This window comes from Opisthorchis viverrini (assembly GCF_000715545.1).
Source record: "Opisthorchis viverrini unplaced genomic scaffold opera_v5_9, whole genome shotgun sequence".
In the NCBI taxonomy this organism is placed as follows: domain Eukaryota; kingdom Metazoa; phylum Platyhelminthes; class Trematoda; order Opisthorchiida; family Opisthorchiidae; genus Opisthorchis; species Opisthorchis viverrini.
In genome coordinates, this window is record NW_008751665.1 from 2,654,246 (window position 1) to 2,671,393 (window position 17,148).

A 17,148-nucleotide genomic window follows, 5' to 3' on the forward strand; every position below is an offset into this window, starting at 1 on the left:
GATTGTGCCAGGACAGGAGCGAGAGTGGAGAGAGAGAGCACTCCATTAATGCCGCAACCATGCACAACCAAATACACTATTCTCATAATAGAAACTACTCACAAGGTTTCAGCAACCCTGTGAGCAGTTTCCTTTATGAAAACTATGCTGTGACATCTTGAATATCGTACCAACTGTAAAATGAGGCGGCCTAATTGCAGCACATTCTGTTGCAGAATATCATAAACGGGAGATTTAGTTGAGTCTTCCGTGAGAACCAAATCGATTTGAAAATAAGTGCATTTGCCTCGATACACTATTGTTTATATAAAAGTGCTTTCAAATTAAGATTCAAGTTAGTATAGAACTCTTGCGCGTACCCTTGTTGTTCTCACGTTGCTGATACAAAAGTACTTTGAAATCGGTCACAGTTATAAACACATTTGAACAGTCATGCTGAACACTTGGATATCTAGCTTCCATTGTGCGCAGCACTGTCTGAAGACGCAACAGAGAAAGAAAACGGTTGAACTGTGGGTACTTATGGTTTATGGAGCACCGACCAAGGAATTCCGCTACAATTTGTTTCTTACACAGGCATCCATGTGGGCTTGCTGAATATTCCTTGTGATTGCTCCGTCAACTAAACACAATACACTGCTCCCAGTGGTCTACTAAACTTCCAAGCAACTCAGATATCCTTCAGAAACAAAATTCCGTTCAATGCACCGTTCTATGTACGTTAGAGATCTTCCAGTAGCCAGGTCCGTCGACCACCGTAGGTACGATGAGGTTGCCATAAGCCGTTCGTTCCATAATCCATTGGGTCTATATCCCCCAAGATGGCTTCAATGAGACCACCACGGTGTCGACTTTAGTCTTATAGTAGGTACATAAGGTGAGACACGATTCTGGAAAATCTTGTCGTTTCCCGGCATCACCCCTGGCATGGCTAAATGCTACTTAGCTGCCACAACGTTACGTTATACGGCAATGAAAACCAAATAAAACCTACCAAACGGATATTTCCTGCTATTCGCATCATTTCCCATTAAATCTCATTTTAAAAGCTGGTATCGCTGCCTTTCTGATTCCCTCAAAGACTGGAGGAAAATCCCACATGTTTTTTTTTACTAGATTTGGGGAACATTCAGTGACAACCTGGATGCCTTTGCTTTTTCCGTTTTCTTCTACCGATTTGATGGGCCTTATCAGGTTGTTTTAATCCCTGTTATGCAACCCTTCGGCGATAACATCTCCGAAGACAATTGGAAATGGCTGTTGGTTTTTTCGCTGAGCTGGGCAATTCGACTGCAAGCGTTTCATCGCCAATCAAGATGGCATCATCGATACGCTGTCAAGGAGTACTTCCTAACAACGCATCGATGATGTCAGATCTATTGGTGATGAAGTGTTCACAATAAAAAACCGTCGATCATCCGCACTACCTGAACTGCCAGCATCCTCCTCAACATCGCACGTTCATTCGAAATTGAGAAATACTGCTCAGTCACACCCCGCGGACTTGTTAAAAAGCCAAAAACTTATTATTTTCGTTCTGAATGTTGTCTCGTGCACCACACTCGCAAGCATTCAATAGTTTTCTTAGCAAACCTTCGTTACGTCTCCAAAAGCCAAATTTTGTGAAGCTTTTTCGATTCGACTTGTTTCGAAACAATTTGAATTGTTTGAATCAAAGTCTCCTGGAGTATTCTAAAGGCCTTTGCGCTTCGTTGGAGGTGATTACTGTTCGCGATACATTTTAGGTACCGTTTTACAGTTTTCTAACCGCATTTTCGCTCACTGAAATCGATACTACTGGGGTCCAATGAGAGTTTACTGAATGTTGTCAGTTCTAAAAGTTGTTTGTCATCCCTAGGTGCCGCTAGTTTAAGCAGTATTTCGGTTTATCCACCATCAATTATACATATGTTGTTACGCAGACTTCAGGTAAAGTGACATATTTACTAAAACTGCCCAATAGTTTCTCACTTCTTTCCAGGTACAGCTGCTGTTCTTTGGAAACATCGCACTTCTTACAGGACCTTGGAGATTTGTGAGAAGCGGTTTTGATCACTCCAGTCCAGCAGTGTCTCAAGAGGGGAACAACTGAATTAATGTCGCACGAAGTGCTCTGAGGCCTTTAGTCATTTGAAGAAAAAACCTAACCACATTTAATGCTAGTGCAATATTTATTTGTCAGGTAGAATAGGTCCGTCGAGTACATCAGTCCTTCAGCTTGGTTTGTATTGGAAATTAGGCTAGGGTCCGAGGTACACTTCAAGTTACCTCAGTCGGTAGTTGTCCAGTAACCACTAGAAGCTCACGAGATGGTAAGGAGCGTGTAATGACTGTGGAGGGTGGTCGCTACTGTACGTATTCTAACCCAGTTCGGACTGCCGCTAAGATAACTGCTAGAAGAGATGTTGAATTATAGGATTATATCAATAACTATACTTTCTTTGGTTTTGTTGAACTCTGGCTTCCGTATGAATGAACGTAGTTAGGCGGTGCGATAAGGAGAACCCCACGAACTCTGTGTGAAACAAGGATCAGAAATCTGGTCAGTCTGGAGAACTAAATTCTAATATTATGTATGCATCATCTGACATAAAATGGCTTCAACAGTGCTAGGAGATTGGAGTTTAGCCGATATCGAGAATGTCGGCAAAATAATCTTCTGGGACAAACCCCGTTGGGAGTGGATTATGGTCAACCTTCATGTGTTGTTGAAGATAATGCCCAATCGCATTGCCGGCTAGTGAACAGGCAATCGTACAGCATAACCTGATATTGTTTCAGACCTTTGTAGGGACGTGGAACTTATTTGGATGTGCATACCAACGGTTGGCGATTACATCTTTCTCCTGACTGTGACTGTAGTCATGCTTATCAAACTCCAGTCCTCGGATACCTTCTGAAACACGTTTAGGCTTTGTTTTCTCTGGAAATTCTGACCTTCAAGATTCTCTTTTACAGTTTTTTTGCAAAAATTGTTTTGATTACCAGTCTTTCAAGATTGGGGTCAAACTCTCCAGGTTAAAATCTCCGTGAAGCATGCTCCATGTTTCCCCTTTCGACTAAGTTGACCCCTGATGTCTGGTCATAATGGGCACCATAAAATTAGTGTTTAAAGACTGCCGCTTCGTTGTCGTAAAATGCCTTTTGAGGGGTATGGTTGCCTCCCTATCTTACTCAATCCTGTGTCTTCTACCCCTTGAATACCTTTGAAGGTTCGACGAGGCTTTATTAAAAGCGATTCCCCAAGAACACCACGTTCGAAATGCAGCAATAACAAGTTCAGAAGTTAACAAAAAAATACATCGGATTTGTTTAACTTTCGACAAATCATCATCATCATTAGGCACTGCTTTTGGCTGCATTTTACACTGGCACTCGGTAAAAAAAGGTACACTGTTCAGTCATGTACAGTTTGGGGATTAGGGGGGGCTTTTTGGAGGAAGTATATTCCCACCACACTGGAAAGAGAGTGCGTACAGATCAGAAAGCTGACTACTTGATCGGTGTACTCTGGCGAAAACAAGGTTGCAAATCTATGTGTTGTTGTCTGAATTTCTGTTATTTCTAGAGCAAAGTATGTGTCTGCGTGTGAGTGGATGCGATATGACTTATAAATCACTGGCGGGCCAGGGGATGTCCCCGGATTGTCCGTATTCACAAATGGTTCCAACTCAGTTCTAAGGAGGAGTAATATGTCCGATTAAACGAAGGGTGTAGCTCATTTCGTTCACATTCGTACTCGACCTTTTCGTTGATCCACTGTTCCAGTTTGTCATAGGCTTCCGGTTCCACGGACACAATGAATTTGTTTGCGAAAAACTCTGGTGCAGTTTGCAGGGATGGTAAATCCTTTAATCCAAGCATGCATATTCTTCGCACCCAATAACCGGTGCCACAAGGTTTGTCCTGCCAGTCCCAAACTTTGTAGCGTGCGACAGACTTGATGGCTTTCGGTTCGTGTTCGCCCAGAAACGCACCGGGCACAGGAAACGTATCCGGATTGTGATTCAGTGTGGAAAAGAATGTCTCGTCTGTGATGGTTCGCACGTTTCTGGTCAACTCATGATGTCTCAGGACGTTGAGCAGGTGGATGGCTTTCGGATTATTGTGGATATAATCGACGAATTCACGTCTGGCAACAATGTGCACACTTCCAGTGTACCAGGTAAACTGAAACGAAAGGAAACGGGAAAACAGTTTACGGCAAATCGATGACTTGGTTGTGAGACAGACAGTAAGCAGTCATTCATTCCTAATTTTCTCAGCCATACTAATGAGATGAATATCACTTCGTGGGATATTTAACGCCGATGAGGTTGCTGAAAGCTCACGGACGGACCACATCAAAAAGGAGGAATGCAACCGCGATTCAGTCGAGCTCATGTGAAAATCCAAACTGGTATGCTAGTGAGAGTAAATAGCGAATTCCATCCAATTTGGGTTCAAGTAGAGCATAAGGTTGACGGGAACTCGGAAAATGCGCCTATCTGATGAACCAAAAAACGAAACCAGTCGGCTGCGCTTATGAGTAGTATGTCGAGTCTACACAATGTGTGGCAATACTGGGGCACCAAACCAACTGAAACATGAAGCACCCTGGTGCAGCAAGTCCAGCTGAAGAAGATGAATTCGAGTCTCCCGCCAAACCTCTATTCGTTTGAAAATGAGAGTAGCTTGCGAAGCATAAAAAGCTGAGTTCTGTAGACGTGGACCCCGGCTAACTGCGTTGACATCTCCAGTCCCCTAAGTTATAAGTCGTGCGCGTCCCGCAGACATGTGTGACGAGTACTTGGAATCTAGGTCACAAAAGTTCCAACAGCATAAAAGATTGAGATCTGGAATTAGTGAATTTTCACACAGGGGCCGGGTCGGGGAGGGGGTCTTTTCTGCAACGTAACTTGGCAAAAACTAAACAAAGTTTGGATCAACAATTTCTCTTTTCGTCTTAAACAAGGTAATCATTTCATCTCGTACACTATGCATGTTAGTATTTATCGAGGTCCTAATCGATTTTACATGTGGAATGCAAATTGACTAAACCATTATCACCTCTGTGCCACAGAATGGAAATCGGTTCCGGATGAGCGGATGACGTGAAGTTTTATGATATTCTCCCTAGTTTGCCTAAAGGGCATGCGGTTTTTGAAAACATAGCCGCGTAGTTTTTTTTTCGTAGTATGTAACTTGAGAGCATTTCAACGTCATCGGTTTTGGTCACGAGCCAAGCTAGGTTGAGTCTGCCACCCTCGACCGTGATATGATTAATCTTCAACGCGGGTCAGTTCTCACAGCTATCAGGTTTCCCGGTAGCATTATGGATCACTGGAGAATCCATTGCGTTTGAACGTAATCAAGCCTGAACTTAGTAAACTAGGAAACCAAGCTGGAATCACTTAGAAAACAGGGGAACGTTTTCTATCAACCTCTTATGAGGCTTAGTGGCGCTGTCCAACTAAATTAATAATAGAATGTGTCTCAAATCAACTACTGAATATAAATTCCCGACGACAGGCAATCTGCTCCGTCAATCAGCCCTAAAGCAATGAAGGAATGTGTTCCAGGGACAAAGCACTGTGCAAACGAATTCTGGGGGATTGTGGTTCTGAATTTCCAGTTTCTGTGTACACAACTTGAGAAATTTTAAAGTTGGCGTGATAATTCGCCCCTTCCATGATGTTGTCTACAGGCGACACACAATGAGACATGACAACAATGTCTGACTACTGATGTCATGTGCACAGTGGCAAAGATGGTCAGTGTTCAAGTGTGTCACATGAAATGCATAAGCAGGAAAAAAATGGAAATCCTCAGGCATGTTGAATCGTGTGACACACTGGAAATAAAGGAGTTGACTAGAATGCCTCCGAATATTGGAGGCTAAAAATGATCCACTTATTCATCTGACGATTCTTCTACCGCTGAGTGTGTCTGATGATCCCTTCAGTTGTAGAATATGATAAACGAGAGATTCAGTTGAGTCTCTCGTGAAAACCAAATTGATTCGCAAATGAGTGTAGTTCTCGAAAACAGTCCAATTTTGGTTCAAGTAGAATATAAGGTTGGCGGAAACTCAGGGACTGCGCCTACCTGATGAGCCGCAAGAAGGAAGAAACCGGTCGTGGGCTGTCGAAGAGTTTTCAGCAACCTTGTGAGTAGTTTCCTTTATGAAAATATACTGCGATATCTCGAATATCGTGCCAACTAAAACATGAGGCGGCCTGCGCGCAGCACTTTCAGTTGTAGAATATGATAAACGAGAGATTCAGTTGAGTCTCTCGTGAAAACCAAATTGATTCGCAAATGAGTGTAGTTCTCGAAAACAGTCCAATTTTGGTTCAAGTAGAATATAAGGTTGGCGGAAACTCAGGGACTGCGCCTACCTGATGAGCCGCAAGAAGGAAGAAACCGGTCGTGGGCTGTCGAAGAGTTTTCAGCAACCTTGTGAGTAGTTTCCTTTATGAAAGATAACCTCAGTTATGCGACTCCATTGGTGTAAACCTCAGGGCTTAATTCCGATCTGTAGCCACATATCCTCGTCCCATATTCTCGTATGGCTGAACTTTTCGGGATTCGGCCACAACGCCGTATAAACATCAGGTAAAACTATAACCCGCAATTTTCAGGTTCTTCGTAAGGAACGGATGAAAATAGATTCAACGCTATCATGTGTTGCACCCAGCAAGCCAAGAATAAAGTGAGACTTTTAAGGAACTGCGGCACAAAGGTTTGAAGCAGTTCAGTAGTATCGTAGACAACACGGGCTTACTGAAATTTCGCTGAGCAATGTAACTACCGAAACGTTCATCCTGCGGTTGAACTATTACGCTCTGATTATGAGAAAGGTCTCATGTTTTAACAGAGCAGGCAGTTGTTGATGCAATTTAGTGTGCCATTCGGCTGATGAACAAGAGGCCCGGTTAACAAAGCAGTATGGATTCCCAAAATACTGGATTGAGCTTTCGTAAACGTGAGACTTTTAACTAACTCAGCCATCTAGTGAGCGCTACTCACATACTTTGAAGGATCTGTTCGGGTTAGATAAAATATCATATAGGGTTTTCAGTCCGCAAAGTCTAATAAATAGGGTGACTTAGTACGATAGATATCAATAGACTCTTCACCAATGGTGTCGCAACGGAAACGAAAGGGCTGTTCATCCATCCCTGAGTTGTGTGCCTGTTAATCACTCGGTTATCTTTGACTCACGTTCCTTAAGTCATTTAGTATTTTGCACATCTGAGGATGTTTGAGCATGAGAGTATTTGTTTCCACTCTTAGACAAGACCAGATACACAAAAGGCAGTTAATTTGCAAATATTTTGTCCGCCACTAATAGATAGGACGTGTGTTTTGTATAAAATCACAGCGTCTACTACCCAACAACTTGTGTATAAGCTTCCACTTCTAACAGTATAGACAAATTCGGTACCAGCTGCCGTTTCCTTATATGCCCGGGGCGGTTCACACCTGTTAGGTCACGTGACATGTAGTCAGATGCCGAATGGTACCCACTGAAGTTTCTTTCGAGTATCATTCTATGTCCCCCTTTCTACGAATTTCTTGGGCACCATCTGGTATGGCCATTACAATTATTCAACCAATTATTCAACCAAACCGAATCTGGAACTGTTTAACTCCTGTGATACTCCTGTTAGGTCACGTGACATGTAGTCAGATGCCGAATGGTACCCACTGAAGTTTCTTTCGAGTATCATTCTATGTCCCCCTTTCTACGAATTTCTTGGGCACCATCTGGTATGGCCATTACAATTATTCAACCAATTATTCAACCAAACCGAATCTGGAACTGTTTAACTCCATGTGATACTCAGTAAGCATTACGCATATTTTTGCGTCCCTTTGTATATATACGTTCACCCTATGGTCGTTGTGAATTTAAGTGCTTTTTAGACCATTAAACCTTGAATTACCCTGAATTGAATTACATGTAAGATTCTAGTGGAACTTGGGTTGGGCAAGTCAATGCAGAGCTGGCCAAAATCTCAGGGAAATTGCAGATCATTTAAAATTGTTTCACAAGGCAGACAAAACGTCTGTTACTTCTATCCGTCAGCAAAATCAGTTCCTCAAACTGGCTGAAATAATGTTGATCAATGGACGCCAAGTTGCCGGTAAGTCTTCCAAACCCCTAACTGATCGGTCGCATTCACACTAACCCAAAAAGTACTGGAAGCTGTCATTTAACACTGAATTATTGCGCTACCCCAAAAAAAGCAAAAACCTGCACTTAGCCTGACGAGGCACTCATGTCAAAAATAGAATACAGCCAGCCAATAAATCCGCCTAAAAGGGTAACTTCTTGACTGGTTTCAAACTTGGTCCAACTAATAACCGATTTTCGCCTCCAGACAACCAAGATTGCTTAATGGGCGGAGAGAATAAGCCAAGAATAAACATTCATTCGAGAGGAGTTTAGAAGGCACTCGGTAGCAAAATAACCACACCCTGTTTGAAAATATCTGCATCAACTTCGGTGCAAATGATGTCGAAAAAGTTGAGCGTTCTGACTGGCTTCCTTTTTTGTCGTTTCGAAAAAAAAAACGATTTTTCCACTTCCACAGAGTGGCCGAAATGTTGAGCAATCAACCTGGCTACTTTAACAGTACAGTTCGTCCATAGCCATCCGAATGACAGCCGGCCTGAGCCATTAAGCCAGTGGGGTTTGGCCGGACAAAACTTCACCAATGCTACCCGCTATCAGCCAGATTTTTCCTGATGTCTTATCCGCCGCGATTTAATCAACGACTTATGTCACCTCTCCCTTTAGAGCGTGAGAGCAAAGGTCAGTCAGGTCACTGGCAATGACACCCTTCGACCTGAGCTTGCGCACAAAAGACAGTCAGACACACGTGCATGCAAGCAGTCAATTAACAACCAGTCAATTATGTCTTGAACAATTAACTGAATTCACCAAGCGAAATGACTGACATATTCGTCGGTAAAAACTGAGTTCAGGGATGACCACATCTCCACCAGCAGACAGCGATTGCTCTCGTAAGCACTCCGTCCGTTAGATATGCTTGGGTCAGCAGACTGATAGAATGAATGTGGTGTGCAGGCTGAAATTTCGACACATGAGCTGAACCAGTTAATCTGTCAATATCCCATGGGTTCAGGCTGAATTAGGTCAATATAACAATGAACAAACCTTGAAGCTCAGAGGTCACAGTTGCCTGGGCTTCGCAACACTGTGACAAGTGAAACTACTCACAAGACTGCTGAAAACTCTTCGACCACGAAGCGGCCTTTGTGTAGCACACTCAGTTGAACAATATGACAAACGACAGATTCAGGTGAGTCTCCCGTGAAGACCAAATTGATATGCGAATGAGTGTACTTATCGAAAACTGAGATAAGTCTTCCGTCGTTTTATACCATCACACATAGTCTCGTAAGCCATCTTTATGCGCAGTGACCATGGCGGTATAAATAAAATACGGGGTGGGAGAGGATTCTGCCTGACTTGATTAGAAGCCCGAGTGCAGTCTATTGGTGTTAAGCCAGCAGAGGTCGACACATAGGCTCATTTGTATTGGTTTTTACGGGAGAATCTCAGCAGAAACTCAGCTGAAACTCAAGTTTGTGCTGAATATGCTGCACAAGACTGGCTCAGGTAGAACATAAGGTTGTCAGAAACTCGGGGACTGCGCCTACCTAGTGAGCCCCAAGAAGGGCGAAAGCAGTCGTGGGCTATCGAAGAGTTTTCAGCAACCTTGTGAGTAGTTTTCTTTATGCAGAAAAAGACTGACTGATGTTTCAGTTGGCACGAGATTCGCACACACCAATCATAGGGATACAGCACATTCATATGAAGAAGGACAACGGAAACGATATATTTATCTGAGCTTCAGGTGAGCATCTCATAAAAAAACAAATTGGTACGCCTTCTGTGAATTCGTCGAATTTCGCGCAGCTTGATTTCAAGGAGAACACAAGGTCTATGGAAACTTGAGAATGCTACTACCTCATGAGCCCGAAGAAGGGCGAAATAAGTCATGAGCTGATCAAATGTTTCCGGTAACCTTATGAGCAGCGTTCCTTCGAGATTGGTCTACTGATAAGTTGTGTGCACACAGTCCAGACCAAGTCTGAGAGGACAGACTAACTCTGTAAACAACCGTTAACGGTTAACTTGGGAAGCTTGTCACACTGTGGAACTTCATCGGAGGCGTAAAGAAAATGGCCTATCAGCAAGGGGACCCTACATCAAAGTTTGTCACCATTTCCAGGGGATCCACCAAGTCATTCTTCAGTGGTTTCAAGGCCTAGGGGAGATTCATGGCAAGATAAGCATAATGGACAGCTTTGTGTGCACAAAAGGTGTTGTAAAAGCTGTCCTGGAAGATTTTCACATCAAAAAGATGGTTCCTACCTAAAAGGGAAAAACCATTCGGCAAACAACCTTATCCGCACACTGATTTGTTCTGAAGAGAGGCCACATGCACATAACAAATTGATCGAACAGTGGTCCCAGTTGAAATGAAGAACAAGCTTCGGGATAGTGAATATCCAGCTAGTTTGATTAGGTGTCTTTCGCTAAGGGTGCTGGCACCGGCGGTGAGACCAAATAGGGAATGAATTGGGACCGCCGTTATTCCCCATAAACCAGGGACATCGGCGATCATTCGAAGGATTCTAAACACGGTTAATACAACCGTAGAGTTCCACAAGGAAAAGATTCTACGCTCTGAATTGGTGCAATTGAATAATAGCCTCCCTGCGAACAGAACTAGTCAAATGCAGCGACTAGATTAAGATCTACATAGGACAAACAACGAGGAAAATTCACATCAGAATCGGAAAGCGCAGGAAGAAGATAATCAGGCCACCAAGAAACGCAGATGAAAATTCGAGCAATGCACTAGACACTGGACACAAAATAGATTGGAAAGTATTGAATCTTTTATGACTACAGGGAATACGGTCCACGCTGAGTACCCGGGCGGGGGAAGTCACCAAACAACCCAGTGGAAATTGCAAGCCTGTGATGAATGAGCTGAGGCCTGCGGATGTGCGGTTATCAGAATGAGGAGTTATCAACACAAGCAGCTTTGATTTCACCCACCACCTCCCCAACCAAATTATTGTAGCACCCACCAGCTCATACAGACTGACGAAATCTACCAGTGGCACTCAAGATGAATCACATTGAAGTGAAAAATTAAGGGATTAAACTCGATAAAAATAGTTCCGCGCCCCCCTCCCCCAACCAATTAACCCTTTTGAAATCAACATTTGAATTCACTTTTACCGTGCGCATAAATGAGGCTGCGTTCGCTTGGTTGGGGTCAACAGTGTAAAGTTTGTACGCAAAGACGCGTTTACACACCGGATAAGCCATATCCGCAACGAAAAACACTGTGAAAATATCTTTCCAGCAATGCCCAGTTCAGAAGTGACATTAAAAAATTGGTATGAGTTTTGATAATCACACGAAGAGGCACAACCAGCCGGAGATTATCGATTATTATTGTTGATATTTTCAATTTTATTTTGTGTTTAGTTCGCTCGAAAACAGTCTGTAGGTCCCAAATTTTCGCGTACGTTTTTTTACTAACGTTGGGTTCCCAAAAGGAAGTAACTATCTACGGCAGCCCGTCTTCTCAGAGAGACTGAACTGATGAGCAAGTTACCAATAATATCGCAAGCTTTGTTTGGATGGCTGTTTCATGGGACCCTCAGAGCTCTTTCGACACCTTGTGAGCTTGGACTCGTTAGAAATGCCAGAACACAACGAATTTTCTATGAGATTACCAAGAATCTGTAGTTTCTCCCCTGTTCATTTCGTTTTATGTTGATCAGGTGGCAGTTGATCTGTTAGCCAAGCTTGACAGTTGCCTTTCAGACGTTTCGTTACGCTGCGAGCGGACATGGTCAGAGAGTCGAAGAATATTCAGCAACCTTATGAGTAGTGCATTACAAATATACATATATCGCGATATCTCGAATATCGTAGCGACTGAAACATAAGGCGGTCTGATGCATCATATTCAGTTGTCTGGAAACATCACAGACGAGAGATTCAGCTGGGTTCCAGGTGAGTCTGTCGAAAGAACCAAATTAGTTTGCAAATGAAGTGGTTGGGTGGGTCAGTTCAATTCAACTTTTGCCGCAGACTATATTTAGAAGATCCTTATGGGGGAGGCCAAACAATGTGGGCAGAGTGCATGGAAAATCCGTATAGGAATAATTGAGGTAGCGGATATTCGGGCCGCTGATCTGGGGATTAGTTGTGAAAAGGTAGGGAAGAAAAACTTTGCGACTAGCGAATATACACTCATTTGCAGACTAATTTGGTTTTTCGAGAGACTCACCTGGAACCCAGCTGAATCTCTCTGTTCTCAGGCAAATGAGTGTATATTCGCTAATTTCGTGCAATTTGGTTTCAAGTAGAACATAAGGTTGACGGAAATCCGTGGACTGCGCCTTCTCGGATGAGCCCGGAGAAGGGCGAAACCGGTCGTGGGCTGTCGACGGATTTTCAGCAACCTTATGAGTAGTACATTACAAAATCTTTGCGATTAGCCTAGAAACAAATAAGTGAGACTGAAAGGGGTTTCCGACTTTAGGCTTGTCCTTAGACAGATAAGGGTAATATATGATGAGTTTTCGCAGATGCATATACGTTTGGTAGGATAAGAGTGTATGAACTGTCCAAAACTATTCTGATGTGCCCTCACCACAATGTGTTGAATCCGATAAGTGCTTCGCACCACTCAGTCAGTTGAGTGCATGGAACGGATCGGAGTCTTTCCTTCGATTTCCGAAACGAAGCACTTGGTGGTAAGTGACGTTGAGGTCTAATAGAAATTGTGAGGAACTGGGGATAACACGATATCTACTTCCAGTCATATTATTAACACATTTCGACGTAGTGTTGAAACAGGTAAACACCACATTTGCCACGCGGCCAAATGACCACGTGACGTGAGAAATGAGAGAGTGAAAACAGTCTGTTATGTCCTACTCCGAACGGAACACATGGTGAACTGTCATTTCAGGAGGACACTTTCCGTCCTAAACTCCAAACAACTGGCCTAAGGTGAGAAACAGAGTAACCTGGGGATGCGTGTAGGGCAGAAGGCAGTGTGGTTTTCGTGTGTAGAGGTCATTAAAGCGTCGGACAGCGGAAGTTCAGATGTGTTTCTTTATCGACCGTCAATGGGGTCACGGAATCCGGCAGTAATAGTATCAGCCACCGAGAGGAAACATAACTGGCTTTCAGCTGATGACCTTACCACGTGAATGGTTAGTCATACTGACTCTCTCTCTCTCTAACTCCTCTCTTTATTAAGGTGTGTGGCTTTCTATGATAGAGTTTTGTAAGTTGATTCTCAGGACAGACCAGCTCCCCATTGGCAACCTTGAAGAAAGAGATAAAAACGCCAGTGAACATTACTCAGATTCCAGGCAATGGAATGAGGCTAACCTTTATTCCACAGTTGGTTAGTCAGAACTATTCCAGTATCTAAATGACTGGCTTTCATTAGACTTGCCCCGAAGGAAGTTGCTGTATAATTCCGAACAGTCATGGCAATATCTCGACATATCTCGACCTTCAAGCGTGCATTTTATCTGTCTCTCGTTGAGAAAACTCAGGTCAAATGTGGTTGATGTGACGGAGAAACGGGAGCTGAGAGGCTGTGTTGCCTGCAGTCAAACAACAGACAAGGAGCATGGTTTTATTCACAGGTCACACGTAGGTGTGAAGAAATCTAGGGTTATCGATCAAACACTGCCTGTTCGACGAACAACGGACATGGTTATTATCACTTCGCTTATTGAAAATGCTACAAACTACCCAAATACCAACTCTATTCTGTCTGATGTAAATAGCAGGTAGATTTCCAAATCTGACAACTTCTCTGATAGTCCACTGTCGGTTAGTACACTCAGCAAATGATGTAGGAATTGTAGAGCCTAGTCACTCGGGAGTAACTGAATTGGTCGAAGGGTAAGTCCATTTTGCTATAATAAGAGAAGAGCACTAAGCTTACTGGTTATCAATCCAAAGGGTGAAAATCAGCAACGAATCCCTTGTAGTTCGCGTCACAGACCCTATAGTAGAATATAGTTATGAGAAGAAACATGAAATAATAGAGTTTCATCCCAACACTTAGTGTAGTACTAACGTAACCGACAGGCTACCGGACAAAGGGGATAGCGGTTTTGAAGACGTGCTAACTCATAGTTACATGAGAGAGTGAAAGAGCTTCCAGACACGTTATGGGTCTTTCATAGTGACTCTGAAGAGTGGGCCAAGACAGAGCAGCGTTCACTGACGCTGACATTGGCAACCGCGTGACACTAAAAGCCGAGGTTTCCGATCGGTGCGGGAGCGGTGCGGAACGTGCAAGTGTTGTAACTCTCCAGTATGCAACTCTACTCATGAGAGAGCACCTTTTGGCTCACAGTGGTCTGATGAGAAAGACGAAAACACAAGCAGACCAATACGCAAGCTCGTGTTCACACCACCAACTTTCGAACAGTCGTCATTCTGCCCCGGTCCAATTATCCTCATAGATACGTACCAAGGTTGGAAAGCACTGTCTACTGGAGTTTCGTTCCTACTAGAACTCATCAACAGTGCATATTACTGGTCGTGGCGGTGTTCGAACTCCATACATCTGACACGCGAGGCGAGCGTGTTACTGATACTCCACCAACGGACGTCGCTGAGTTATCACGCCTGAGCAGGCAATGGTGATCAGGCTTCAGTGACTGGTTCGCACGAAGCCTCGAACGATGACCCTGTACCTATCCTGGTCGTGTAGATCAGTGGACCCACCTGTCAGGACCACCCAGTGAGGTAGCGCCAAGAAAGCTGTAACTTGCTGCGCACACCAGCACTCGAGCAGTTCAGGACCATCCGATCTACAATAACCGACATCAATCAGCATTTCATCACTCTCGAAGTGACGTGCAACATTAGACCGTCCAGATTACTTTGTGGAATATCTCTAAGTTGTATATTGCCGTGTGTATTCCTTCCGTGGATTAATTTGGTAGACTGTCTCATTTGTAAGACAGTATTTTGTGCAGTTACTCGAATTCCTGTAAGGTTTTTTTAAAATAATCAAACTGTCTGTGTGGCCACTTGACGACAATCTGTTGTTAATTCAGATATGAAGAGCACTCGTTCACCCAGTTTGCCAACTCGCACCCAGCAATTTTATCTTCAACACGTGTTGACTCGTCACAAACATGTTCGTCAACCCTCTTAGATTTTATCCGGATTAGAATGTATCGCAACAATTTACTTTCAACTACTGAGGATCTAATATGGCCGGATTATTCTGAATTATCGGATTCCGGTGCTTGCGGCGTCTCCAGTTCACAAATATCGTCCAGCTGTAACACCCTTCCGGTGTCATACTACCTGAAGAAAGTACGAGGGCCGGGATACTGTCAGGTTGCCCAAGCCTAGACGGGTGAAGTCGAGAGTCAAATGTCGGGTTCGAACCACGGACCTTCTGGTCAGTGAATTCGCGCTCTAAGCACTTGAGCCATCTCTCCCCAGTTCATACCTCTGGTCCGTAGTTGACCCGACATGCGCGAACTGCTTCAGCAGAGCCTGGCTACTAAAAAGGTATCACCTTCGGCAGACCTACACAACGTAGGCGTATGTGGTTGTGTCAGGGCTGTATGGACGGCATCCACTGCAGATTCGCCTGTCCCGTCAAATTATGAGGGTGGGCCCAAGCGTCTTTCGCCGAGGACGTGCTTTTTTGGAAACTACTGCCCCGAATGCGTCATGGAACACTTTTTTGGATGAAGGACGACCATATTGTGAAATTGGAAACAGGTGATAGTACATCATTGACGCTGCGCAAAGTCCATCTCGAAAGAGGCATCCTCGAAAGTTTTTCGGAATGTTCTCCCGTGCAACACGGTCGAAAACCCGCGTTAAATCTTTCATGCTTAATTTATAGTGGAGGTGTAACTTCAGTCTGTTCGTCGATTTCCTTTTGAACGCCCGTTTTTTACGTGAGATCGTTGAAATGTGGGACATTCTGTTATAATGTCACAAACGAGACTAAAAATTTGCTAACATTTGTTGATTGCGGAACTTTTTTGTGGAATTTCTCTCAGTTTGTGCTTGTTGCGTTGTGTCATCCATGACTAATTTAGGAGAAACGTAAAGCCCCAAGGTGCGCTGATATCGTCTATCTACTGGAATTTTGTTGTCATTAGAAACTATTTGGAGAAGGACAGTGATACCTGTAAACGGATATTTAGGCCACTGAGAGAAAGTTGCATCAGTGAGCGTCAACAAAAGGGAGGACAAATGAGACAACTAGACTAGATTAGCGAATATACACTCGTTTGCAAACTAATTTGGTTTTTCGAGAGACTCAACTGGAACATCACAAACGAGAGATTCAGCTGGGTTCCAGGTGAGTCTCTCAGAAAACCAAATTAGTTCGCTAATGAGTGTATATTCGCTAATTTCGTGCAATTCGGTTTCAAGTAGAACATAAGGTTGATGGAAACCCAGGGGCTGCGCCTACTTGATGAGTCCCAAAAAGGGCAAAACCGGTCGTGGACTGTCGACGGATTTTCAGCAACCTTATGAGTAGTACATCACAACTAAACCAGATGTTGTACGACACTGACATGTGCAGGGACCTTAGAGATCGGGACTGGTCTTCAACGACTGAAATGATCAAAACGATCCAATGATTTCAGAAGCGTTTGGTAAACCCACCGATTATCACTAAACCCTTCTTCAACGATGACTACTCAGTCGGTTCGTAACTTCTCCACTTGACACCTATTGTGTGACCGGACTAAAGCGGCTTTAGGAAGTTTCAAGAGAATATAACGCATAAGCAGCTGTTAATGGGGCCTTTTAGCACACTTGCTACAGTCCTGGAAATCATGCGCTATTGCTTTCCACGTTCTTGGCTTTCTGTTCCCAAGTGATTAAAAGTTTGTCAACTGTAAAGTGCCAATGTACTAACTTGGCATACTTCTCCCTATCTTATGCTTTGCGTCCGCTAGATGAAAGAAATCGTTATACATACTACCATGAATACAGCCAAGAAACTGTGGGAAAAACCGTTAGTGTCACTGGCCTGACAAACCAAGATTCCGTTGTCGTCTCTTGATTTTCAACTGTATAAC

The 17,148-nt window shown here is 43.7% G+C and overlaps 1 protein-coding gene across 1 annotated transcript in view; it reads right to left on the reverse strand.

Moving 5' to 3' along the window:
* Nucleotides 1-3,310: 3,310 nt before the first annotated feature.
* Nucleotides 3,311-17,148, reverse strand: part of T265_00903 (hypothetical protein) — a gene marked incomplete at both ends in the record, with an annotated part of 14,857 nt that continues 1,019 nt past the window's right edge. The window contains one exon of the mRNA XM_009164798.1: nt 3,311-4,170. Within this exon, the coding sequence (XP_009163062.1) occupies nt 3,655-4,170 (516 nt within the window). The remainder of the gene's footprint in view (nt 4,171-17,148) is intronic.